Source organism: Elephas maximus, chromosome 1 (assembly GCF_024166365.1).
Source record: "Elephas maximus indicus isolate mEleMax1 chromosome 1, mEleMax1 primary haplotype, whole genome shotgun sequence".
NCBI classification, from domain to species: Eukaryota; Metazoa; Chordata; class Mammalia; order Proboscidea; family Elephantidae; genus Elephas; species Elephas maximus.
Genome location: NC_064819.1, coordinates 176932905 through 176960172, shown reverse-complemented (window position 1 = coordinate 176960172; position 27268 = coordinate 176932905). Strand labels below are relative to the sequence as shown.

The 27268-nt window shown below is 38.7% G+C and overlaps 1 protein-coding gene across 4 annotated transcripts in view; it reads right to left on the bottom strand.

Moving 5' to 3' along the window:
* Positions 1-1409: 1409 nt before the first annotated feature.
* RPF2 (ribosome production factor 2 homolog) overlaps positions 1410-27268 on the bottom strand; it is a 50628-nt gene continuing 24769 nt past the window's right edge. For all 4 annotated transcript variants that reach the window (XM_049898985.1, XM_049898991.1, XM_049898997.1 and 1 more), the window contains exons 8-10: positions 14987-15089; positions 9162-9306; positions 1410-8325 (exon numbers count right to left, since the gene is read on the bottom strand). In XM_049898985.1, the coding sequence (XP_049754942.1) occupies positions 8143-8325; positions 9162-9306; positions 14987-15089 (431 nt within the window). In that variant the 3' untranslated portion in view covers positions 1410-8142. The remainder of the gene's footprint in view (positions 8326-9161; positions 9307-14986; positions 15090-27268) is intronic.

Genomic DNA, 27268 nt, shown 5'->3' with positions numbered 1-27268 from the left:
TACAGTTTCCAAGGAGAACTGCCAACCTTTTGGTTAGCAACCATAGCTCTTAACCACTATGCCACCAAGGTTTTCATTTCTGGGTATTAAGTACTTGTTGATATAAAGGATCTTAACTGTCTGAATGGAAGAGACTGAAGAAGAGAATGGTCACAGATTTTGTATCTGTTTCATTTAAATTGGCATAGCTTCTCATGCCTGTTTATTTATGTGTGTATATGCAATTAAGAAAAAAATTTGAGATAATTCTACATCTCCAAAATTTCTAAGATGCAACTGTTATCACACCAAAAGCAGTTGAATTCAAGATGTTTGTAACTTAAGGACTGGGTTCAAATACATTCAGGCAATAAATAAATAATTTTGATGGAAAAATTTTTTTTTTCTGTTTGTTCTTTTTTTGTTTGTTTTGGCTTTCAGTTCTGTTCCCGTTCGAAGCCCTGGATTAGAGTATACTAGGTCTCTGTTACCTCCACTTTTATTATTACTATATATTTACATCAGGTATTGCTGTTTTCAGACTTTCTCGATCTCATGTGTAATATTTAAATCAGCCTGAATGTTCTACTTTTGTCTGTGCAGCTTAAATTTCCATGGACCTTTCTGGAAGTCTGCTCACACAGATGACTGACATTGAGTTTGTCCCCTGGCTTGTTTTCCAACTGTAGAACTAAGTCTTTTTAATCCTGTGCACACATTTTCCCCGTCAGAAATGAACTTTTTATTTGTCTTACTAAATTTCTCCTCTGGGCTTCAGTCCACCTTCCAGCCTGCCAAGATATTTTATAACTTTTAATACTATCATCTAATACTCTCAATGCTTTGTGTCACCCACAAATTTAATAAGTGTGTCTTTTTTGGCTTCATTCAAGTGGAAGACAAAATTGTTTAAGAAGACAAAGTTCAAGGACAGAATCCCAAGGCTTGCTAATAAAGATTTCCTTTCCAGGTGCCACAGGTTTATTTGTCATTCATCAACACTCTTAGGGTACAGTCCTTTCAAACTGCTATGAATTAGCCTAACTGCTTTATTACTTATATCCCTAGATGGTTTCTCCATTTGATTCACAACGATCCCTTGGAACTTAGATATCTTGTTGAGAAACCATTAGACTAGGAATTAGAAGACCTGGGTTCTAGGTCCAGTTTTAACCACCTTTACCTGTGTAACTTCAGACAAATTACTTAATCTCTCTGAGTCTCTTTCCTCAACTGGAAGTTATATAAAATACCAACTGCATTATATATTTTACAGTGCATTAAAAAAAAAAGTGTGTATTGAATATTAAATAAAATAGTCATGTGAAAATGCTTTCTAAAAATGTTTCAAGATATTTATCATATTATTTATAATAATACAAAATGGAAGTGACATTAACAGTCAACAGACTGACTAAATAATGACACATCCATATAATCAAATATTATGTAATCATCAAAAATGGTGTTTTCAAAAAATAATGACACAGGAAAAATGCTCACAATATAACATTTGTTTCAAAGAGCAGGGCACCTAGTGGTTAACCCTTGGCAGAGGGATTAATAGCTGACTGGGACAAAGTGGGCTTCTGAGGGCCTTGACAATATTTTATTTCTTGATATAAAATGGTTACACGAGTTTGCTCACTTTGTGCTTTACTCATACGAGCACTTCTCTGTATGTTGGCTTTTGTTTAATTTTACTCGAAAAAAGCAGGACTCCACAGGAATAGGAGGAGGTAATAGAATCTGTGGCTAATTGTCCCCATGAACAACTGCCTCCTTTGCCATGAGACCAGAAGTGGATGGTGCGACTGGCTGCCATTACTGAACATTTTGATCAAAAAATTCTATAGCAGAATCCTGATCAAAAGAGAAAACGTGGAACAGAATTTCAAATTCTCATGGAATCAAGGTTTTCTGGAGCTATAGAGGCTGAATGAACCCCTGCAACTACTGTGCTGAGATAATCTTTAAACCTTAAACCAAAAATATTTCCTAAAGGCTTCTTAAAATCAAATCATAGTTTAGCTTAACTAGTAAAGAATGCCTACCTTGAGCATTGTGCTCTTTTAAGATCTATATGAGATCAAATTGACAACAGCAACCAGAAAGATTAGATAGGAACCTCAGGGGGCAGTGAGTTTATGTTAATAGGGGAGGAACAACTGCAAAAAAGGTGGTGAGAATGCTTGCACAACTTGAAGAATGTAATCAATGTCACTGAATTGTACATATAGAATCTGTACAATTGGTGTATGTTCTGCGTATATTCTCAACAAAAATAAACTGTATTTAAAAAAAAGCAGGACTCCAAATAGTATGGTAAGATCATTCTGCATATTTTATACTTTGTGTTTTAAAAAGCAGCAAGAAATATAGCAAAATATTAATAATGGTATATCGGGATGGTGAGTTTACAAGTGACTTTAATATTCTTCTTTGAAGCTTTTCCTTCTATAATAGGAATAAAACAAACATTAAAAAATCTTTTTAAAAATGTTAAAACATATTAAAATGTAAGGCCTTATTTTAGCACTGTGCCTGAAATGTAACGCTGCTCGATAAATGTGGGATGGATGATTACCCCTGTAGTTCGATGGATCGCTTTTACATGGCCTTTCTCGCCACGGTCTTGTAATCATTTGGGTGGGACTATACAAATAAGGTAATTGTGGCCTACCAAGGCGATTGGATAGCTTGCTAATATTGCTAATAAAATTCATGGCACCCCTGTGGCTGTGGGACCACGCAAACAAGGTCTATGGAACAAAGGGATTGGTCATTTTTGCCTTTCCACTAGGCTTAAAACGAACCATCCCAGAGGCAGTAGGAGAGGATCTCTTCACCACCAAGGAAGGAAAGCCAGGAGCAGACCATGTCCTTTGGACTGAGGATCTCTGTGCTGAGAAGTTCCTGGAACCAGGAGACCAAGAGAGAAATGCAACACCGAAGATGGCAAGAAATGATGACAGAGAAAAGGTGGCAGCAGAGGCAGATGGGCAGGATCGGCAGGAGGCTGGCAGGAGATGGCGTGATGGGCCGGAGGGAGAAAGCTGAGTGCCTTCAGGCAAAAGACTTGCTGACAGAGTAGGTCCCCCTGGCAAGTTGGTGGAGCTAGGTTTGCTGATCCGTAAAGGTAAAGCTGAGTGCCTTCAGGCCAAGGCTTACTGGCTGAGTGGGGTGCCTTGGGGCACTTATCAGCAGAGCTGAAAGAGCTTTGTAACACTTGACAGGGCAGGCCAGAGGCCAAGGGCCAGAGGGTGCCTGAAGGCATGGCTGAGAAGAGGCTGTCCTGATGGAAGAACTGTATCCTGAGTGTTCCTGAGCCTGAATTGTAACCTGTTACTTCACTGATAAATCCCATAATCGTGAGTATTGTCTGTGAGTTCTGTGTGGCCACTGCAATGAATTATCGAACTCAGCAGAGAAGTAGAGAGTGCTATAGAAAGGGTAGTTAGTGTCAGAATTGTTAAAGATGGCAGAAAGAGGAGGTATGTCTGACCTTCACCTCATAGGAATCAGCATTGGGCTGTTGATCTTGATTTTCCATACTCCTTGTGAAATTAGAGGTCTGAGCCCTCCACCACGCCATTTGTTCAACCCTCCTAATCTACCAGCCAAGTACCTCTTTCAAAAAAGTAAATGTGATCAGTTGACACTGTTAGCTTCCAGTAAACCTTGAGGGCTACCAGCAACAACTACTTCCATTTGTAAGTAAGAGCTAGCAACATGATTCTTTACAAAATGTTGCTGAGGTCAAATGTAGACATCTGCCCGTCACCAGTTCTCTGCTTCACTCTACTTTCCTAGAATTTCTTTAAGATTAACTGATTGTCCCACACAAACCCATTGGTTTCTTCTAACCTGAGACCAGAAGAACTAGATGGTGCCTGGCTACCACTACTGAGACAGATAGTGTTAACTGTGCCAGTGGCTGAACAAAAGAGCTTTTAAAAGATTATCATCTAGAAGTTGGGTAAACAGGAACCATACTCTATCATGAGACCAAACCCACTGCCGTCGAGTGGATTCCGACTCATAGTGACCCTATAGGACAGAGTAGAACTGCCCCATAGTTTCCAAGGAGCACCTGGAGGATTGAACTTCCAACCTCTTGGTTCGCAGCCGTAGCACTTAACCACTACGCCACCAGGGTTTCCATCGTGAGACAGATAGGGTTAACTGTGCTGGTGGAACAAAAGAGCTTTTAAAAAGATTACCTTCAGGAAGTTGGGTAAACAGGGACCCACCCTGTCAACATGAGATAGGATTGGGGCAGCCCATGAATTACTATCTCCTTCTTGGTGTCTTTCTAGTGCCCTCCTTTGCAGGCTCCATATGCAAAGAGGAGCAGAGTGTGACTGCTGTTTGATCTTCCTTAGCTCTCTGAAGATGGCGATGTAGCTGCCAAAGATCAAGTGTGCTTGCGCTATATATATCCCATAAGTGATGCCAAGGGCTGCCGAGAGGACTCCATCTTGACTATCAGCAGGTTCCATCTTAGATTCCAAATGCACGCAACCTAATTAACATAGCAACCTAATTAACATACACCGCCATTCTGAGAAGTACCCGCCCCTTGAAAGAAGCCCACTAAATATTCATTATTGTCTCCACCGAACCCATGTAAGACCTAGCCTTGCTTCCCTTTTTGAGTCAGTCTTTCGGAGAGGCTTAGATCCCCCCGACTTCTTCTGCTTGACTCAAGCAAAATAAAGCTTGCTGAAGATAAAGCTTGTCTTTCGTGTATATTCTTACTCAGGAAAAGACAAGGACCCATTGTGTCAGATTGGCAATTGGTAACACTACCTGTTTTGACCAGGGACATAATAGAAAGTCCCAGATAGAATGCGAGAAAAATGTAGAACACAATCCAAATTCCTAAAAGGCCAGGCCTACTGGACCGATAGAGACTAGAGAAACCCCTGAGACTATCACCCTAAGATACCCTTTGAACTTGGCACTGAAGCTACTCCTGGAGGTCACTTTTCAGCCAAATATTAGATTGGCTTATAAAATAATATTACCCATAAGTCATGTCCCCCCTTAAACAATCAACTATATGAGACCAAAGAGTCAACATTTACTCAAAAGCAAAGATGAGGAGCAGAAGCTAGATCAACGGAAACAGAACAAACAGAATGGAAGTGAGAATGCTGACACATTGTGAAAACGATAACCAATGTCATGGAATAATTAGTATAAAAATTTTCAGATGCAGCCTGATTTGCTGTGTAAACTTTCACCTAAAACACAATATTAAAAAAATTTTTTAACTTGTCTGGGGCAAGAGACTCCAAGTCATTTCAGTCAGTCAAGCGCTTCCCGTACCTCATCTCACCCACCTTGAGGTTGGAATTACTCTCTCAAGCCCCATTTCCTTCTCAACCACAGTGGCTCTATTCCCTCTCATTTTCTAAGGGTGGAAATAAGAGTTTGGACTTCTGCCTTCTGTCCTATCATTGGGCTTCTCCCTGTTTGTATTGTCATACTACTGCTACAAGCACAAAACTAAGCCTTAAATTATTTTCTTTGCATTTCTTGAAAAACTCTGGGAACTAATGCTTCTAACACTGCTCTTAGAGATCCATGCCACTTACTAGTACTGCCTATGGTTTTGTGCCATCTTTAACTTGGGTCCTTGTCCTTTTAAATCTCATTTAAGTGCTCAGAGAGCATCAGGGTGTGTCAGTTTTGATCATATCTATGATCTATTAAACATGTTTTAAGGACATAATGAAGATCCTGTTTTTGCACTTTTAATGATAGAAAAAGCACCGATACCTGAAATTCAATTTTTAAAAAACACCGAATTGCCCCTTGTCTAACTGTAGCAGTAGTTTTAACTTATTTTAAAGCTTCTTTGAATCCTTTTCTGGCCTCACCATCTCATGGTGGGGGCCTTGATATGACTTAAAAATATAAAGAAAAGAGAGATCCAAAGATGCTAGACAGATCATTGAGAACCAATTTGTGTAAGCCCCTCCCCCCACTCCTTTCTTGAATTTGGTAATATTTATGTATACTTAGGATTATTTTCAACACCAAGAAAACAAATGTCAGCACTTAAGTTATAAAAGGGAACCAAGTTTTATGAAGTTATATGTACCTTGGTAGTAGTAACATCCTAGGAAAAAATACGAGGAGCCTAATATGAAAAAATAACCTGTTTTCCTCATCTACCAAAATCCAGAGTTAAAAACTTAAAAGACCAGCAATTTACCACCTCTGTTAAAATGAATACATGTTGTTTTCAATTTATATATGTTCTACTCTAAAGTGCAAGGACTACTGGAGATCAGAGTGTGCCTCCAAAAAAAAAGTGATATGAACAGTGATTAAAGACTCCAGCCGATTCAACAAAAAATTTCAGCAAAGTTTTTGTAGTTAAATTTTAGTAATAATATGTATCTCTGTTAGTGAAGAGGATGCATTCCAACACTTATTAGACCCTCCATTATGAGATAAAAATTACATAGGAAGCAAAGGGATGTATTACCAAATCTCAGACACCCTTACGACAATGTCCTACATGCTGCAAATGTGGCCATCGTTGTTAAGATTGACTGAAGTTAACATGCAGGTAGGTAAGTGCTGGGGTAGTTCTTTCTGATGGAGGGGTCAAGATGTGGTAGGTCCTGTAAGTGGTTGGTGACAGACATCCATTGGTTTGCCTGCTGAATCTCAATCTCCACTGGCATCAGCTAGACCAGTCAGGAGAACAGGCATCTAGAAAGACTACTGGTCCATCCTTTCTGATGCTCCTTTCATGGCTCCCCTTTTTCCCAGCTATTGTCCGTATACTTGAAGATGGTAAGAAATGAGTCACTTCAGCCCCCAGGCCCCCTATAAATATAGAAGGCTTAAAATTAAATGCAAATGTCTACCTCAGAGAAAAGGCTGTGTGGTCTTTGGTTAAATGTATAATCAAGCAACAGATATGAGTAATACCAGCTTCCTCATTTTTATGGGGACAGCAGGATATTAGCCATTTGGAAAGGGGTGGGGAGAGGGAAGGCTAAGAAAAGGATTTGCAAGAGAAACGAAAGAATACAAAAGGTGAAACTGAAGACTCCAGCCTTTGCTTTGTGTCAGAACTGTTGACCTGTAGCTGGACTAAATCAAGATCACACACATAAAAGAATGCACACACAGGCATGGAGGAACTCCTTGACATGAATAAAAAACACTTCTACTTCAAATAACAAATTATGATTTATGTACGTTTGTGCTTTTACAACACAACTGGCTTGCACTTGTATAAAGTGGATTCTTTGCCACTCTACTCTAAGAGAACAAGTATGCAGCACCAGGAGGAGGAAGTAGGAAGCTCCTTTTCATGTTCCTAGGCACAGGGCCAGTCTTCAAGAAAATTTCCAAATAAGCACTTTGGCTTTAGCTTATTCTTGCTCCGTCTGCAAATAACCAGCGCCTTCGTGAAACCTTTAGCTACCTTGGGTTGCCTAGTACCCTAACACGCCCTGTGCTTTAAACTCATCCTTCTCTCCTTTCTCACTTCTACCTCTATCAAAACTCCCTTTTCCTTAGAGAGGAAGGGGGCTCCACTTAGTAACAGAATCTCTTAAGATAATCAATACTAATGGGTCAATGATCAGAGTGGACACCCCTCTCAGAGACCTGTTTTAAGAGAAAAGCTTAAAATCTCAAGGGAATCTCTAACTGGTAGCATTTCAGGCAAAATAATCATAAGGTAAAAAATAAAAATCAGGTTGCAGGTGAATGTTGGGAGATGGGCTTAGCATCCAGGTAGTTCATACTGAGTGCGTATACAGCTCCTTTGGGCCATTTCTACTTTACGTGGCTTTTTCCCCTTATCTAATGCTTAACCCAGAAATTTTCTAAAACCACCCATGTTTGTTCTGGAGATCCCTCTCCACTCACTCACCCACTTTTTGAGACTGTATCATATCACAGGGAAATAATGGTACTACACAAGAGTATAACAGCTCAAATAGGAAATTTTAAACAATACTAGTACATTACTGCTCATAATAACATACATAATACATAGGTTAGGTAAATTATCATGTTATAAAAATATACAGTGAAATTTTATAAGAAAGTGTGAATGGGCTAATTGATGCTTGATAATTCTCTTAAAAAGAATAAAATGAAACTGTAGTTCTTGGTTAAATTCCATCAATTTTTTTTAATTCTTTTTGATTTATTCTCCTCTTTTTCTACTGTTACCCTTTCTGCTGGTCGTTTCTTCAACCCCTTCATTTTCCTGGTTTGTAATTTGCTTAGGTCTTGCTTCTGCATGTGAATCCTTCCATAAGTTGTACCAAAAGTATCATGGGAGATATTTTTCTTCTTCTTTGGCTATAAAACAAGAATGTTTTTTTAAAAACAATAAAATAAACCCAAAATATTTAATGGTCTCTATTTTTTTTTTACTCTTATGAACTGATAACAAATGCTCTGTCTTACTAACCATTTCCATTAGTGAGCACCCCTTGAATGCTATATAGCCCATACAGACCTTTCTTCTTAAATGTGCATACAAAACACCCTGGGTCTTGTAACATGCAGCTTCTGATTAAGTAAGTCTAGGGTGAGGTCTGAGATTCTTCACTTCTAACAATCCTCAAGTCAATTGTCAGACCACACTTTGAGAAGCCAGCCTACTGACTACCTTAACAACCGACACGCAGAGAATTTCCTGTGTTTAGCTTAAGGAATTGCAACTATCATTTCAATCTTTATTGGCATTCCACAGATGCCATTTATACTTGTCTTTAAAAAATGGTTAAAAGCTAGAACATATACACATGTGTGGTTTATACACTCTGTGCTCTAAATCCCAGGCTTCATGATGCCCAAAATGATTATTACTCTTATTAAAATTTTTAATAAGAAAGTTGAGAAAATTCTGTGGTTTTGCTGTATTTTTTTTTTTTTATTATTATTGAAAACTGGCAGTCTTGGCTACAAGAAAGCCCTCAGCCAAATTTGATGCCTGGTTTCTGCAACTCTGTTATTATCCTTCATAACTGGCTTATCTGCTTCTTCCTCTTTGTCTTGCCTCTGGGAGTTCAATTATATCTATATTGCTTTCATTATGTATGTCCTTTAATGTAATATGCCTCAGTTAAATCCTTCCAGGAAACATGAATGGGATATGCAAATAATGTGACACCAATCTATGAGTCATATACCTTGAGGGCTTTAGGCATTTTCATAGATAGCTTATAAAGATCATCTGATGCCAGGTGCGTCCTCCTCAGAACCAGATCCAAAGAGGGTCCTATCTCTTCCAACTCAATCCGGGGTGTTCTGCAACCAGATTTCTTCAACAGCAACCTATATGAAAAAAGGAAAAAAGAAAAGCTGCCTTAACTTTTATAAAAAAGTTCTTCCCCCAAAATATTTCTGTTGAAGAGAATTATAGTTCTGTGAAAAGACACAATATGTCTAGAAGGCCAAACTTAATTAGCATAAAAATTTGAATCGGATCTTTGGAACAATATGAAACATCTTGATTAACAATTTCTTATATATCTCTAAGACTGGGAGGTAAATCAACCCATTCAGAATAAACTTTCCTCTATAGCAGACATTTACTGATTTCTGGATTGGGATGAACTTAAAAATCTTAATATAACAAAACCACAGCTTTATGGATATTACAGGCCCAAAATAGCTCTGGATCTGGGAACAAAAGGAACGCAAATCCTTTTTGCGAGTAATATTGGAAGAACAGCTAAAGACCTAAAGATTATACTCAATTTGTTACAGGAGCCAGGTCTCCACAAGGAAAAAAGGGTTGATTGAATAATAATGTTTATAAAAGACAGGCCTTTTTACACAAAAGCGAGGGTGTGGGACAGGAAGCAGGAGACACAAGAGAAGAAGGAATCAAAGAGAAAAACACAGTAAGGAATATGCAGGAGAGCAGCAAACACCAGGGAGCAGGAAGAGTGTGCAAAAGCCACGTGCAGCTCTTTGAGCCCGAAGAGCGTCACATGCTGCGGGGCCAGCCACCAGTCCACTCACAGAGGTGCACCTACTGGCTGCAGAGGAGTGATGGTAATAGAAATGCTGTAGCGGACACAGTAATTTATACCCACTTGAACAAGCCTCCCTCCTAAAAAAATCAGCCTGGAATATGTAAAGAGCAGAAGTGTTAAAAACAAGGACAATAAAAAAACTATGCCAGTTTTTTTTTTTTTTAAATTAATGTGAATATTACTATGGGGCTTGACGGGGGCAAGCACAGGCAAAAGGACAGCCTAGATGAAAGCCCTAGGCCACTCTCTTCACAGTGGTTCCAGAAGAGATCAGAGAGAATGCCCATTTCATGCTCACTGTGGGGGGAAAATATTTTTAGAAGGTATAACTGGCTGCTATCAGAACATCTTCCCTAAAACCTAATTCAAAGACCCATTTGGGAGCAGTGACCACTTGACTGCTGTATCACATGTACTTCTGATTTGCATCCACATTTTTGGTACCGCCAAATAACTGATATATGTAATGATACACTCACATACTTCATCAAGATACAGGGTACAGTACAGTACAACAATCAGGGAAATTACATGTAAAATTTCAACTAAAAAGATTTTCCACCACCTGAAGTGCTTATTTTCAGCAAACTGAAAAACTTGTCAACCAGAACAGCTTATTCCACGCCTGATGGATTCATATCACCCAAGCACCACTGCACATAGTGCAATAATTAAGCACTTGGATACTAGCAATTCAAATTCACCCAGCAGCTCCACAGAGAAAGATCTAGCCATCAGCTTCTGTAGAAATTACAGCCAAAAAAATTCTATGGGGCAGTTCTACTCTGTCATATGGGGTCATTACTAGTCGAAAGTCAACTTGACAGTACCCAACAACAGCGACACGTGTAACTACCCATGTTGCTATTTTACTGAAGAATTAAGTTACGGTGCCATACTATCCAAGTAGAAAACCTTATCTTAACCATTACTCTGAGTATGTTCACTGGCATATCAAATTGACAGAAATAAAACGTTTGCCAGTTTTCATTTCTCTGCATATAGTTTCTAATAAGAGGCCTATCCTTTTCCTTTATTAAAACCTAAAGTATTGAGACTATAATTTATATTATAGGTTTAAAATATATCAAACAATACTTAATCATATGATAGATCTCTTATCCCCCTCCACCCCAATACACACCAAAAAATGCTACTTCTCTTTTTTCTTGTTGGAATCTAACAACTTCAAACAGTACCTATAGGCCAAGAGGTTCTGAGTTCAGTATCTGAAATATACTGATTTTTCTTTTGTGAAATTAATATTACATCCTTCATGCTAATGGATTTGCTTTTCTTTAATGATAAATTAAACTTCTCAACTGTTAATCCTTTAAAAAATAACCTAACCTGCTGATTACTGTCTCTACAGAGGCAATATATATTTTTTTTTAAAGATGTTCAATCACCAGTTTTAATTCATTAATTTTCTCTATAGAAATAGAAAATTTATAAATAGATTTTGGGGATCATGTGAAGCACAATGAAGACACTATAATCAGTTGTTAAAAAAAAAAAAACCCTAAAATTAAAACCATTTCCTTCACCCCCATTCTATCACACACACTACACTTTTTCCCTTTTGAAAGATAGTCATTTCCATCCCAGGCCTTCACGTCTCCAGTTAAACACTGCCCATGATTTTTACATCATATGTCTAATCTCCCTCTCAGGTCCTAACCTCAAGGTTCTTTGTTTTGCTTTTCCTGTAAATTCTAAATCAAAAGTGACATTCAGTTCTGCAAGGCTGTATGGTACAAGATGCAGAGATACACACAGAACCCAGTTTTTCCCTCTCAGGTGGGCTCTGACTGGTAGATATGCTAAGAGGCAATTTCTATATATATATTTGTATTATTTGTCTAATTCTTGAAAAAGATTGGTATTACTACTCTTGTTCAAAATGTAACTTCCTGATTTTTTTCCCTCTCATACCCCTCTCTTCAGCTGACATTCTCTGTTTTCATTAGTTAAACTCCTTGCTTATAATGTTGTTTGCTTTTTAAGGTACATTAATTACTTCCTGTTATTGCATATTTCTCCCTGGAAAACCTAGCCAATATCACAACAAAGACATACCTGGTAGTCTGTTTCACAGTAAACAGCTGTGACTATAGTCAGGCCCTACAGTAAATACAAGACGCCAAGGAATACAAATGGTCACTCACATACGAGGAATTAATTATAGGGTGTGCAGGAACAGGTCAATAATTCTTATTATTTATTTCCCCAGAAGGTCAGGTCAAAGTTATATTAATTTCATGTTCAGAGGTCCTTTCATTCAAGAAGCTCAAAACCATCTTATAAGCGCTATTAATTTTCACAAATAATGTGTGTGAATACTACGCATTACCACTTACAGATAAACTGCTTAAGGGCTAAGTTGCAGTAGCCAAGAAAGCAAGTAAGGACAAGGCACTGCACCATGTAAGAATGCCTGGGATGTTACTTTAAATCAGACACCCTTCTCTAGCATGTTCCCATCTGCAATGGTTAAGGTTGTGTATCAGCTTGGCTGGGCCATGATTCTCAGTGGTTTGGCAGTTATGTAACAATGTAATATGTCAGTGACATAATGATATCGTTATCCTCCATGTTGTGATATAATGTAATCACCTCCATGATATGATCTGATATGATCAGATAATCAGTTATAAGGCAAGTTTCCGGTGGGGGGTGGGGAGGGCCTCATATCTAATATATACAGATGATCTGGTAACACTCAGTGGCTTTTGCTCGCTCTGGATCCTCCTACATCTGGCTCATCATCATCTGACCTCCACATCTTGGGTCTTGAGCCAGCAGCCTGCTGTCTGACCAGCTGATCTTGGGTTCGCCAGCCCCTGCAGCTACGTGAGTCAGGAGAAGCTTTCAGCCAAATGCTTTTGACCCAAGGACTTGGGGCTTGCCAGCCTGTATAACTGTGTGAGCCATTTCCTTGAGATAAATCTCTCTGTGTACGTATATACATTTATACATATATATACACACACACGATTCACTGGTTTAGCTTCTCTAGAGAACCATCGACCTGTGCATTTCCCCCATAAAGCAGTACTATTGACTCATAGACCTCAGAGGGTGGCGATGACCTGTATGGAACTGCTACATTATGCAGAGGAAGAAAAAGAGGTTCGGAGAAGTAGTGCCCATGTCATGAGGCTAAGCCCAGCGCCAGGTCCCCAGGCTTGGAGGTGATGCTCACTTCCTGCAGCCTCCTTTTCCTCCCCTGCACAAGTACCGCAGACCTTGAATGCTAAGCTCAGCCACGTGTTTAGTGATTTTTTCCATAGCAGCTTGCTTTCAATCATGCTGCCCATTTTCTATTTCAAATTAATAACTAACAGGCATTATAGCGTACATATGAATACACCTATGTAAACTTTTACACTAGGATCTCTGATGTTAAAAAAATAAAACTTTTTTTTTTCCATTACGGGAGATGCCATGCTAAACTAAAGTTGATTCCAGAAATCATATTCTTCTTAAATTAAGTGGATGGGATGGATATATGTAGACACTGCCGATTTACCCTGGGTCTTAAGTGTGATTTGCTCATTTTCTGCTCATTTTGCTTTATTCTCTTTGCATTCGTTTCTTTCTTTACAAATAAATCTTTCTTTTCCCTAAATATAAATTCTGGTAAAAGCAAATACTTTGTAATTGTTCACCATGAAGGAATTTTAGGCTATTCTTATTAGTCATTTCTCAATCTCAAAGACTTTTATCTTTATACCTCTACCTCCTTTGTATCCTCAAAATCTCTATATTTAGCAGAGTTTTCAAAATTTTTTTATGTTAGCAGTTTTTCATCTTTGATTTCTTGTTCTCTAAATAGGAGCCACTTAATTTATAGTATAACACATCCTGGAAATACCCAAATCAACTGTAGATACTCAAACAACATATGTCAGAAGCTCTCAACCACAACTATCTAAAAATGATAATAAAATCCCTAATTATATCAGGTAATCATTTGGGTATTTACTACATTTTGCCTTTTATTTATTTATTTAATGAAAGGAAAACAGAAAAATGGAAGTCGTAGTACTAATGATATGGTAAGAAGAAATAAATTATCTCTGACTCAATACAGCTAAGACAAAGATTGAAATCATTCATTGCCAAAAGAGGTGAATATTTAGTTTCATTTGGATGTTCACCGAACATAAGCTGATCTTCGATGTACTCCACTGTGAAGGAGACCCCCCCCAAAAAAATTTAAAGCCATGTAAGAAACACTGAAGTCCACAAATGCTGAACAAACAAGCAGTACTGTACAGACCACGCTGTCAACACTGAGCTCGCAGGCTGCGCCGCCACACCACAGCTCAAGATGTGCATCAAAGTCTGAATTCATTGTACAAAGAAAGGCGATTGTAGAAGTCAATGTATTCTCTAGGAAAATGTGGTCTGTACCAGCCAGTGGCAATACTTTATTTTTAAAAAGGAAAAAAGTATTAAGCTTACCTCAAAAAAAAAACAAAAATCGCTTGCTAAGATTTATATAAATGGCATCATAGTAGAAGCGAGAGGCAGAGGAACTAGTCTGGAGAGAAAAGGTAAAATGATTCTGGCCATTAAATCTTCTTGTTCCCTTCAGATATTCCATTTTTTGGACCCAGGATTTTGAGATTTACTTGGGCTGGCCTAAGATGTACCGCTTAGTGCCGCAAATCTAGTCAGGAAAAACAAGGAGTTACTGCATAAAGCTAGGGGAAGCCAGGGCTGAATTAGTGTTCTAGACTCAGAGAGTATAGCATTAGAGGCTTTGGTGCCCTGGAAAAATAAGGTTTCAGATGTATGGGTTACCAGTGGATGATCAAACTGAGGATGAGCACAGAGCTGCTGCCACTGCTATTCTGCAAATTCTCCTAACAAACTTCTGACTTGACATCAATTCCAGGTTTGAGCGCTATAAAACAGTCACACTAAAACACCAACCCTGAGGATTTACAAAAGCACGGACTTACTTATAGCTTCGAAAGTGAATCTTCCCATTCAGTGCAGTGAAGTGCAGAACATACTCTAAACCAGCCAGGCGGATATTTGACACTGTGGGGCCTCTGAAGAAATCTAAAAGCAGACATTAAGTTGTTTTAAAAAAGGAAGACCAAAACACTTTTAAAATTGGGTTACAAAGTGCTACATTTAGTGCTCAGTTTTATTCTAATACTCACCTAGAACTTACCTAGGACAGGCAGCATAAAAAATGATCCCTGAAAAATGTTGGAAGCCCACCTCACCCCCACCTCTACCACTGAATCTCATGACTTTCTTTCCGTGTTTAGTTCAATGAGCCAAACGATTTTTCAGTTTTGAAGTTCTTCTCCCTCTAAGTCAATGCTGCCACAGGAGCACATCATATAATCATATTCACAGAAAATTTCTATAAAAAATGACTGTTCAAACTTCAGCTATTAAAATAAATGCTAATAACCAAACTAGCCTTTGTTTTATGGGGGAGGCCAATAAAATTCTAACAAGAAATCTCAACTATGTGAGCAAAGTACAACAGACTTTATAAAGTGTTAAAACCGGAAAAAAAACCTTACAGATCAGTGAAAAGGGTGTTTAACTGCCATATGGCAATCATACCACTCATTGGTGACACCAATGAATGATTTCAGATGACACATGGACGAATATAATTTATTATGTATGTGTTTATTTTATCGTGTACTATTTTCCATTTAGGGAAGGGACATAAAGTTTCCTTTTAAAAAGAGGAGAGTCAATTTAGAGAAAAATCTCCAGTGAACAATAGTATACGGATACAATGTGGACTTGGCTATCATGAAAGTGGTACATGAATGAAAGAAATCTGGAAAAGAGAAATCAAGACTGACCCCCTCGTTTTACAGTTGAGAAAACTGAACCCTAAAGAAGCTAAATGGAAACACATGAATAACATTTAGCTAAGATTATCACTAAAAGTACATCCAACTTAATTACTTAAGAAGGGCTGCCCCAAAGCAGACGATGTGAGGAATAGGAAATCCCATTCTTATCCCAATCTGTACCTCCCAGAGCTTTCCTTTCCTCTTTCTCATTAGCCCATACTCCCTGACCCAAAACAAAACAAAAATCCTGATGCTGTGGAGTCGATTCTGACTCATAGTGACCCCATGTGTATGGCTACATACATCCTTTGTTGTTTGCTTTTCCTTTTTTTATTTTTTAGTTTTATTGTGGTAAGATGCATATAATAAAACACTTGCCATTTTAACCATTTTTAAATGTACAATTCCATTATGTTAATTATATTCAGCATACTGTGCAATCATGAGTATCCATTTCCAAATGTTTTTCATTACTGCAAACACAAACTTAGGGATCTGTCAAGCCATAACTCCCCATTCCCCACCCCCGCAAGTCCCTGGTAACCACTAACAAACTTTTGTTTCTATGCATTTGCCTATTCTAGATATTTCCTATAAATGAGATCATATAATATTTGTCCTTTTGTGACTGACTCATATCACTCAGCATAATGTCTTTAAGGTTCACCCATGTCATCACATATGTAAGAACCTCAATTTTCTTTATGGCTGAATAATACTCCATCATATGTATATACAACATTTTGTCCATCTGTTTACCTCTTGATGGACACCTGGGTTGTTTCTACCTTTTGGCTATTGTGAATAATGATGCAATGATCACGTATCTGTCTGGTGTACACGTATGTGTCTCTGCTTTCAGTTTTTTGGGGTATGCCTAGGAGTAGAATTGTTGGGCCGTATGTAATTCTATATTTAACTTTTAGAGGACGTGCCAAACTATTTTCCACAGCTGTTTTTCCTATCTCATGGCTAATGAAAGAAAATCACAACTAAAAGAAAATCACCAAGAACTACTTTAGGTGAAGGGAAAGACAACACACAATACAGGCGAGGTCAGCACAACTAGACTAAACCAAAAGCAAAGCAGTTTCCTGGATAAACCAAACACTTCAAAGCCCAGAGTAGCAGGGGCGGGGGTCTGGGGACCCTGGTTTCAGGGGACATCTAAGTCAATTGGCATCATAAAATCTATTAAGAAAACACTCTGTATCCCACTTTTGTGAGTGGCGTCTGGGGTCTTAAATGCTAGTAAGTGGCCATCTAAGATGCATCAATGGGTCTCAACCCACATGGAGCAAAAGGAGAATGAAGAACACCAACGACACAAGGTAATTATGAGCCCAAGAGACAGAAAGGGCCACATAAATCAGAGACTACATCAGCCTGAGACCAGAAGAACTAGATGGTGCCTGGCTACAACCGATGACTGCCCTGGCAGGGAACACAACAGAGAATCCCTGATGGAGCAGAAATGCAGTGGAGTGCAGACCTCAAATTCTCGTAAAAAAACCAGACTTAATGGTCTGACTCAGACTAGAAGGACTCTGGAGGTCATGGTCCCCAGACCTTTCGTTAGCCCAAGACTGGAGCCATTTCCAAAGCCAGCTCTTCAGACAGGGAATGGACTGGACAATGGGATAGAAAATGACACCAGTGAGGAGTAAGCTTCTTGGCTCAGGCAGACACAGGAGACTATGTGGGCAGCTCCTGTCTGGAGGGAAAGTGAGAAGGCAGAGGGAGACAGAAGCTGGCTGAATGCACACAGGAAATACAGGGTGGAGAGAAAGAAATGTGCTGTCTCATTAGGACGAGAGCAACATAGCAAGGTGTATATAAGTTTTTGTATGAACGACTGACTTGATTTGTAAAGCACAATAAAAAAAAAAAATCACATTAGTGTGTGTATGAAATAAATACAGTGTGGGTGCACATGTATATTTACCCTTCCTACTCCCCCAAAATAAAATCCCCTCAGGGACATATTTACAAAACAACTTGGTACCTTTTCAAGGTATTTTGATCTAAATATCATAATTAATGAAGAGCTTTCCAATAATTTGCCAAAACCCAGCTTTCTTTCAGCAGTCCAGTTGATAAAGTCCTACTCATTGCTGTGGTAGCATTATTGGACTCAGAGAAGTTCTGGGGAACAAGACGTGTATTCTGGTCTGCTCTGAAACCACTTTTATAACGCAAAATTTTCCACGCATATGTGCTTTTCCCATTAACTTTTAAGAATGAAATGAAGGGAGAAAGTTTTAAGAAAATAAGCATATGGAAAAGTACTCTTTACCAGATGAAATTTTCAAAGACAATGATTATAAAAGAACTTTTCCACCTATACCCAACAGTACTAAACAGTCATTCTGTTATGCCAACACTTTCCCTTAACTACCAAATTGAAATTTCAATACAGTTCACAAAGTATCAAGATAACACAAACGTATGCAGTGAAAAGGGTTTGGGGAATAGGGAACAGCCAGCCTAACGGGCATAAATGGCAGAACTTAGCAGCCCAAAATCAAGTATGGCTAATAGCAAGATACTTTCTGAGGTTAGAAAGAACAGAGTATTGCTTACACATAAAGACTGTTGGCAAGGATTCATTCACTTAACAAATGTGTACTACAGCACCTATTACGAGGTATTTTTGTTAAGGGCCACTATGCCAACTTTTTTTTTTTTACATGTTGCTGTAAAATAAAATTGGCACGGAGCACTTATGAACGTAATTATGAAGGGAAAGGGAGGGGCTGGCAAACAAGCATAGAAGGTGAGCATTATGTGCTTTAAAATATAATAAACAAAAAAAGTGTATTAAAGATTAAAGGTTAAGAGAACAGTGTGTAAAGCACAGGAATAGGTACCTTATTTTGTAGATCTGACTTTGAAAATATATTATTATTTTACACTATTATATAACAAAATTAAGTTTAATAAGCAATCCCCTCCCACCAAAAATCCCATTTATACTAGCATCAAAACACAAACAACACTTAGGAATAAATCTGACAGAAAACGTGTTACAGAACACTGCTGAGGGAAACTTTAAAAGACCCACATAAATGAACAGAAACACTATGTCCATGAATTAGAAGACTCAATTTTATCAAAGAATACAATTCTCCCCAAATTGATGCACAGATTGAATACAATCAGAACAAAAATTCTGGCAGGCTTTTTTTTTTTTTTTTAGGGTTTTAGGACAAGCTGGTGGAATCTTTTTTTTTTTTTTTTTTAACTTTTATTGAGCTTCAAGTGAACGTTTACAAATCAAGTCAGTCACATATAAGTTTATATACATCTTACTCCATACTCCTACTTGCTCTCCCCCTAATGAGTCAGCCCTTCCAGTCTCTCCTTTCGTGACAATTTTGCCAGCTTCCAATTCTCTCTATCCTCCCATCCCCCCTCCAGACAGGAGATGCCAACACAGTCTCAAGTGTGCACCTGATATAATTAGCTCACTCTTCATCAGCATCTCTCTCCTACCCACTGTCCAGTCCCTTTCATGTCTGATGGGTTGTCTTCGGGGATGGTTCCTGTCCTGTGCCAACGGAAGGTTTGGGGACCATGACCGCCGGGATTCCTCTAGTCTCAGTCAGACCATTAAGTCTGGTCTTTTTATGAGAATTTGGGGTCTGCATCCCACTGGTCTCCTGCTCCCTCAGGGGTTCTCTATTGTGCTCCCTGTCAGGGCAGTCATCGATTGTGGCCGGGCACCAACTAGCTCTTCTGGTCTCAGGATGATGTAGGTCTCTGGTTCATGTGGCCCTTTCTGTCTTCTGGGCTCTTAGTTGTCGTGTAACCTTGGTGTTCTTCATTCTCCTTTGATCCAGGTGGGTTGAGACCAATTGATGCATCTTTGATGGCCACGTGTTAGCATTTAAGACCCCAGACGCCACATTTCAAAGTGGGATGCAGAATGTTTTCATAATTGAATTTTTTTGCCAATTCACTTAGAAGTCCCCTTAAACCATGGTTCCCAAACCCCCGCCCTTGCTCCGCTGACCTTTGAAGCATTCATTTTATCCCGGAAACTTCCTTGCTTTTGGTCCAGTCCAATTGTGCTGACCTTCCATGTATTGAGTGTTGTCCTTCCCTTCACCTAAAGCAGTTCTTATCTACTAATCAGTAAAAAACCCTCTCCGTCCCTCCCCCCCTCGTAACCACAAAAGTATGTGTTCTTCTCAGTTTATACTATTTCTCAAGATCTTATAATAGTGGTCTTACACAATATTTGTCCTTTTGCCTCTGACTGATTTCGCTCAGCATAATGCCTTCCAGGTTCCTCCATGTTATGAAATGTTTCACAGATTCGTCACTGTTCTTTATCGATGTGCAGTATTCCATTGTGTGAATATACCACAATTTATTTACCCATTCATCCGTTGATGGACACCCTGGTTGCTTCCAGCTTTTTGCTATCGTAAACAGAGCTGCAAGAAACATGGGTGTACATATATCTGTTTGTGTGAAGGCTCTTGTTTCTCTAGGGTATATTCCGAGGAGTGGGATTTCTGGGTTGTATGGTAGTTCTATTTCTAACTGTTTAAGATAACGCCAGATAGATTTCCAAAGTGGTTGTACCATTTTACATTCCCACCAGCAGTGTATAAGAGTTCAAATCTCTCTACAGCCTCTCCAACATTTATTATTTTGTGTTTTTTGGATTAATGCCAGCCTTGTTGGTGTGAGATGGAATCTCATCGTAGTTTTAATTTGCATTTCTCTAATGGCTAATGATTGAGAGCATTTTCTCATGTATCTGTTAGCTGCCTGAATATCTTCTTTAGTGAAGTGTGTGTTCATATTCTTTGCCCACTTCTTGATTGGGTTGTTTGTCTTTTTGTGGTTGAGTTTTGACAGAATCATATAGATTTTAGAGATCAGGCGCTGGTTGGAGATGTCATAGCTGAAAATTCTTTCCCAGTCTGTAGGTGGTCTTTTTACTCTTTTGGTGAAGTCTTTAGATGAGCATAGGTGTTTGATTTTTAGGAGCTCCCAGTTATCTGGTTTCTCTTCGTCATTTTTGGTAATGTTCTGTATTCTGTTTATGCCTTGTATTAGGGCTCCTAAGGTTGTCCCTATTTTTTCTTCCATGATCTTTATCGTTTTAGTCTTTATGTTTAGGTCTTTGATCCACTTGGAGTTAGTTTTTGTGCTTGGTGTGAGGTATAGGTCCTGTTCCATTTTTTTGCAAATGGATATCCAGTTATGCCAGCACCATTTGTTAAAAAGACTATCTTTTCCCCAATTAACTGACACTGGGCCTTTGTCAAATATCAGGTGCTCATATGTGGATGGATTTATATCTGGGTTCTCAATTCTGTTCCACTGGTCTATGTGCCTGTTGTTGTACCAATACCAGGCTGTTTTGACTACTGTGGCTCTATAATAGGTTCTGAAATCAGGTAGAGTGAGGCCTCCCACTTTCTTCTTCTTTTTCAGTAATTTGGCAGACTTTTTTGATAGAAATTGACAAGCTAATTTCAAAATGTATAAGGAAATGCAAAGGACCGAAAAAGAATAGTTTTTAAAGAACAAAGCTTTAAGACTTACTCCATCTGACTTCAACCCTTACTATAAAGCTACAGTAATCAGGATAGTTTGGTATAAGTGAAGAGAGATGTAGATCAGTGCAACACATTAGGGAATTCAGAAACAGACCCACACTTAAATGGTCAACTGATTTTCAACAAAGGTGCCACTGCAAGTCAATGAGGGAAAGGAAAATCATTCTAGCAAATGGTGCCAGAACAACTGGATATCCATATGGGGAAAAATGAACATGGACCTTTACCTCATACCATATACAAAAATTGATTCTAAATGCATCATAAGCCTAAATCAAATGTCAAACCTAAAAGTAAAAAAAATTCTAGAAGGAAATACAAGAGAAAAATAACTGCAACCTTGGGATAAGCAAAGGTTTCTTAGACAAAACACAATAAGCACATACCTATTAGAGAAAAAAAATGGATAAAACTGACTTCGTTCATAATTTTAAAAATTAAAACCTTCTGTTGTTGAAAAATACCATTAAAACAAAAAAGCAAGCCAAACTGGGAGAAAATATTCACAGAATGTATGTATCAGACAGAGACAAAGGACCTTTAATATAAACATATACATATAATAAGACAATCCAATAAAAAAGAAGGAAAGATTTCAAAAGACACTCCACGAAAGATATATTAACGGCCAAGAGCACATGAGAAGATGCTCAACAGCACCGATCACCAGAAAATACAAAACTAAAACTACACGATATCACTATACATCCATTAGAATGGCTAAAATTAAAAAGAATGGTATACCAAGTATTAACAAGGATATGGGGCAAATGAAACTCTCATACACTGCTGGTGTAATGTGAAATGGTATGGTATACTTTGGAAAATACTTTGGCAGTTTTCTTAAAAAGGTAAACATCCACTATCCAAATGACCCAACCATAAATGAAATACCCAAAGTAAGTTAAAATGTATGTCCTCACAAAGACTTGTACACAAATCTTCATAGAAGCTTTATTCGTAACAGCAAAAAGCTGGAATCGACCTAAATGTCCAAACACAGATGAATGAATAAACAAATTGTGGGATTATCTATTCAATGGGATATTGCTTGGCACTTTAAAGGGATAAACTATTGATATGTGCAATGACATGGATGAATCTCCAAGTATTTACACTGAACGAAAGAAGTGAAATCCAAAAAGTACTTACTGTATGATTATACTTATCTAAAACTCTAGAAAATGCAGACAATTCTATGGTGATACAAAACAGATCAAGGTTTGCCTGGGATAGTGAAAAAAAGATGGATCGTAAAAGGGTGTCATGGATTGAATTATGTCCCCCGCCAAAATGTATTAACCTGGTTAGGCCACGATTTCCAGTATTCTGCAGTTGTCCTCCATTTTGTGATTGTAATGTTATGTTAAAGAGGACTAGGGTGGGATTGTAACACCCTTACCAGGCCACATCCCTGATCCAATGTAAAGGGAGTTTCCCTGGGGTGTAGCCTGTACCACCTTTTATCTCTCAAGAGATAATAGGTAACGGAAGAAAACAGAGAGTTAGTTGGGGACCTCACACCACCAAGAAAGCAGTGCTGGTGGGAGCAGAGCTTGTCGAACGCTGGGGTCCCTGCACGGGGAAACTCCTAGTTTGGGGGAAGACTGAAAGAGAGAGAAAGCCTTCCCCTGGAGCTGACACCCTGAATTTGGACTTTTAGCCTACTTTACTGTGAAGAAATAAACTTCTCTTTGTTAAAACCATCCACTGGGGTATTTCTGTTATAGCAGCACTAGATGGCTAAGACAAAGGGGCACAGGGAAACTTCTGGGGGTGATGGAAAAGTTCTTTATCTTGATTACAGTGGTGTTTTCACAGGTGTCTACATATGTCAGAATCCATCAAATTTTAAAACTTTAAAAATGTGTACTGATTAAGGAAATTATACAATAAATAAGGAAGACTGAAGAAGAACTGATTCATATGAATTATGGTACTGGTGAAGAATATTCAATATACCATGGGCTGCCAGAAGAATGAACAAATCTGTCTTGGAAGAAGTACAGCCAGAATACTCCCTAGAAGCAAAGATGGCGAGATTTCATGTCATCTGCTTTGGACATGGTATCAAGAAGGACCAGTCCCTCGAGAAGGACATCGTGCTTGGTAAGGTAGAGGGTCATCAAAAAAGAGGAAGACCCTCAATGAGATGAACTGACACAGTGGCTGCAACAATGGGCTCGAACACAGCAACAATTGTGAAGACGGCACAGGACCGGGCAGTGTTTTGTTCTGTTGTACACAGAATTGCTATGAGTTGGAACCGACTCGTTTGATTTCTTGACTACTGCTTTGACAGGTAAAATGAAATCCTTGACAACTTCAATCATTTCTCCATTTATCATGACGTTGCTTATCCATCCAGTTGTGAGGGTTTTTGTTTTATGTTGAGGTGTAATCCATACTGAAGGCTGCAGTCTTTGATTTTCTTCAGTAAGTGCTTCAAGTCCTCTTCACTTTCAGCAAGCAAGGTTGTGTCATCTGCATAGCTCAGGTTGTTAAAGAGTCTTCCTTCAATCCTGATGCCCTGTTCTTCTTCATAGAGTCCAGTTTCTCAGATTATGTGCTCAGCATACAGACTGAATAAGTATGCTGAAAGGATACAACACTGACGGAAACCTTTCTTGATTTTTTTTTCACTTAAGATTTTTAAATTTTACTTTAAATGGGTTATACATTTACATGCTTCAAAATTCAAATGGTACAATGAGTTGTTGTTGTTGTTAGGTGCCATCAAGTCAATTTCAACTCACAGAGACCTCATGTGACAGAGCAGAACCAGCCCACAGGGTTTCCTTGGCTGCAAACTTTATGGGAGCTGATGGCCAGGTCTTTCTCCTGCAGAGCTGCTGGATGGGTTCGAACAGCCGGTATAATAGGTAAAAAAAACCAAACCTATTGCTGTTGAGTTGATTCTGACTCACAGCAAACCTACAGGACAGAGCAGAACTGCCCCATAGAATTTCCAAGGCTGTAATCTCTACAGTAAATCTCTACAGAAGCCAACTACCACATCCTTCTCCCATGGAGCCACTGATGGTTTTGAACTGCCAACCTTTCAGTTAGCAGTCGATCACCTTAACTATGGTGCCACCAGGACTCCTTTAACAATGGGTGTATAGTAATAATTCTCCCTCCCAACTCAGCCTATCAAGATCCCTACTTGGAGGCAACCAATATTTCTAGTTTCTTATTAGTCTAGTCACATCAAAGATTCGCATGTGTTTTCCTTATTTCACTCAGCAATTTATCTTTCTTGATTTTAAACCACACAGTATCAACAAATTCTGTTAAAATGACTGCCTCCTGGTCTATCTATAGGTTCCACATGAACACAAGTATTATGAAATTCCTATTCTTTGCAATGTTATCCATAATTTGTTATGATCCACACAGTCAAATGCCTTTGCACAGTCAACAAAACACAGGTAAACATCTTGCTGGTATTCTCTGCTTTCAGCCAAGATCCATCTGACATCAGCAATATCCCTCTATGTCCTCTTCTTAATCCAGTAAGAATTTCTGGCAGTTCCCTGTGGATGTACTGCTGCAACTGTTTTCTAATTATCTTCAGCAAAATTCTACTTGCGTGTGATATTAATATCGTTTAATGATTTTCACATTCTGTTGGATCTCCTTTGGAATGGGCACAAATATGAATCTCTTCCAGTTGGCTGGCCAGGTAGCTATCTTCCAAATTTCTTGGCATAGATGAGTGAGTACTTCCAGCGCTGCATCATGTTTGCTGAAACATCTCAACTGATATTCCGTCATTCCTGGAGTCCTGTTTTTCGCCAATGCTTTCAGTGCAGCTTGGACTTTTTCCTTCAGTACCATCAGTTCCTGATCACATACTGCCTCTTGAAATAGTTGAACGAACGACCAATTCTTTTTGATACAGTAACTCTGTGTACTCCTTCCATCTTCTTTTGATGCTTCCTGCACTGTTCAATATTTTGCCCACAGAATCCTTCAAAATTGCAACTCGAGGCTTGAATTTTTTCTTCAGTTCTTTCAACCTGAGAAATGCCGAGCGTGTTCTTCCATTCTGGTTTTCTAACTCTTAGTTTTATTATAATACTTTATCTTCTCAAGCCGCCCTTTGAAATCTTCTGTTCAGCTTTTTTACATCACTATTTCTTCTATTTGCTTTAGCTACTCTACTTTGAAGAGGAAGTTTCAGAGTATTTATACTGTATGTACGGTACAGTATAAAGCAAACACACAATTATGTTGGAGTCACTGAGAATTTGGACTTTTGTCATCAAAAAAAAAGAAAAGGTACAGATGTAAAGTCAATGAGGTTAAGTAAATACTCCTTTGTCCTAAATGTGAACTGGAAGTATCAGTATAAACTCAGGATGTATTTTATCTCAACAAACAAACATATTTGATAACTGTGCCCACCGGAAAAGCCTAGAAACAATGGCCAACTCAGAAGCAATGGGCATTTTAGTGTCTGTATTCAGATTACAGTTTCTTAAATAATTTCTCACTTTAAAACAAACCTAGGGCTCCTTGGAAAAATAGCTGATTCTGGGACTGGGGCCAGGAAGGTACAAGATGAGTCTGAATAATCAGAACAGTGGTGGCTGAAATATGTCTAAAATTAAAACAGCCAAAAAGGCTGACCCTAAAATGGGCAGGAATGATGGCCTGCTTAAAAAGAGAGACATTATGAAGATAAAGATAAGGGTAAACTAAGTAACAGGTTAAGCAGAGGAAAGCCGGTGGGAGAGGTAGAAGATAAATCAGCTGTGGTCAGAGAAAGCAAGCCTGTTTGGACAATCTTTTAATGAATCAATTCTAAGCAAAGAGAAGATGTCAAGGGCAGCTGTGTCCATGAGCAGATACAGTGGAAGAGGGCCCAAGAGGTTGCCTGGGGTGTTGACAGGTCTCTTAACCTCAGGTTATAGCAAATACAGCAGCACACCTGACTAGAGAATCTACTTTGTATATGGCTGGCTTTCCTAACACAGCCAAGAAACCATGAATATGATAGTCTAGGAACTGAGAGCATGCAGAATTGGGAAGGGTATCGAAGTCGGTAAAATCCCGTGGTTCATCACTCTACTATTCACCCCATGGTTCTGAACCCTGCTTCATTTCAGCACGCAAACAAGAGTCCCCCCTAAGGGATGAAATGAATATAACCATAGTCTCCAACAGATCAAGATGTAGTTTTCTGAGAACTGTAGCCTTTCCTTACAAACAGATCCCTAGTAAATCTTGAGATTCGGTATACTGTGTGGGAATATCTTTAAGAGGTTTTTTTTTTTTTTTAAAAGCCCCTCAGAAACACGAGAATCCCTAATTCATTTTTGAGCACACTGATATTTTGGAAAATATGTTCTTCTTAGCTCTGCCCAAAGATACAACTGCTTCGTTGATCCTTTCCCTTATTTAAAAAAAAAAATGTTAAAGCAGCAGATTCCTCCTAACATGTCCAAAGTATGTGAGACGTAGCCTTGACATCCTTGTTTCTAAGGAGGATTACGGTTGTACTTTTTCCAAGGCAAGTTTGTTTGTTCTTTTGGCAGCCCATGGTATATTCAGTATTCTTCTCCAATACTACAATTCAAAAGCATCAATTCTTCTTCCATCTTCCTTATTTCATTGTCTAGCTTTCACATGCATGAGAGGCGACTGAAAATGCCATGGCTTGAATCAGGCATACCTTAGTCTTCAAGGTAACATCTTTGCTTTTCAATGCTTTAAAGGGATTTTTTGCAGCAGATTTGCCCAATGCAACGCATCTTTTGATTTCTTGACTGCTGCTTCCGTGTGTATTGATTGTGGGTCTAAGTAAAATGAAATTCTTGACAACCTC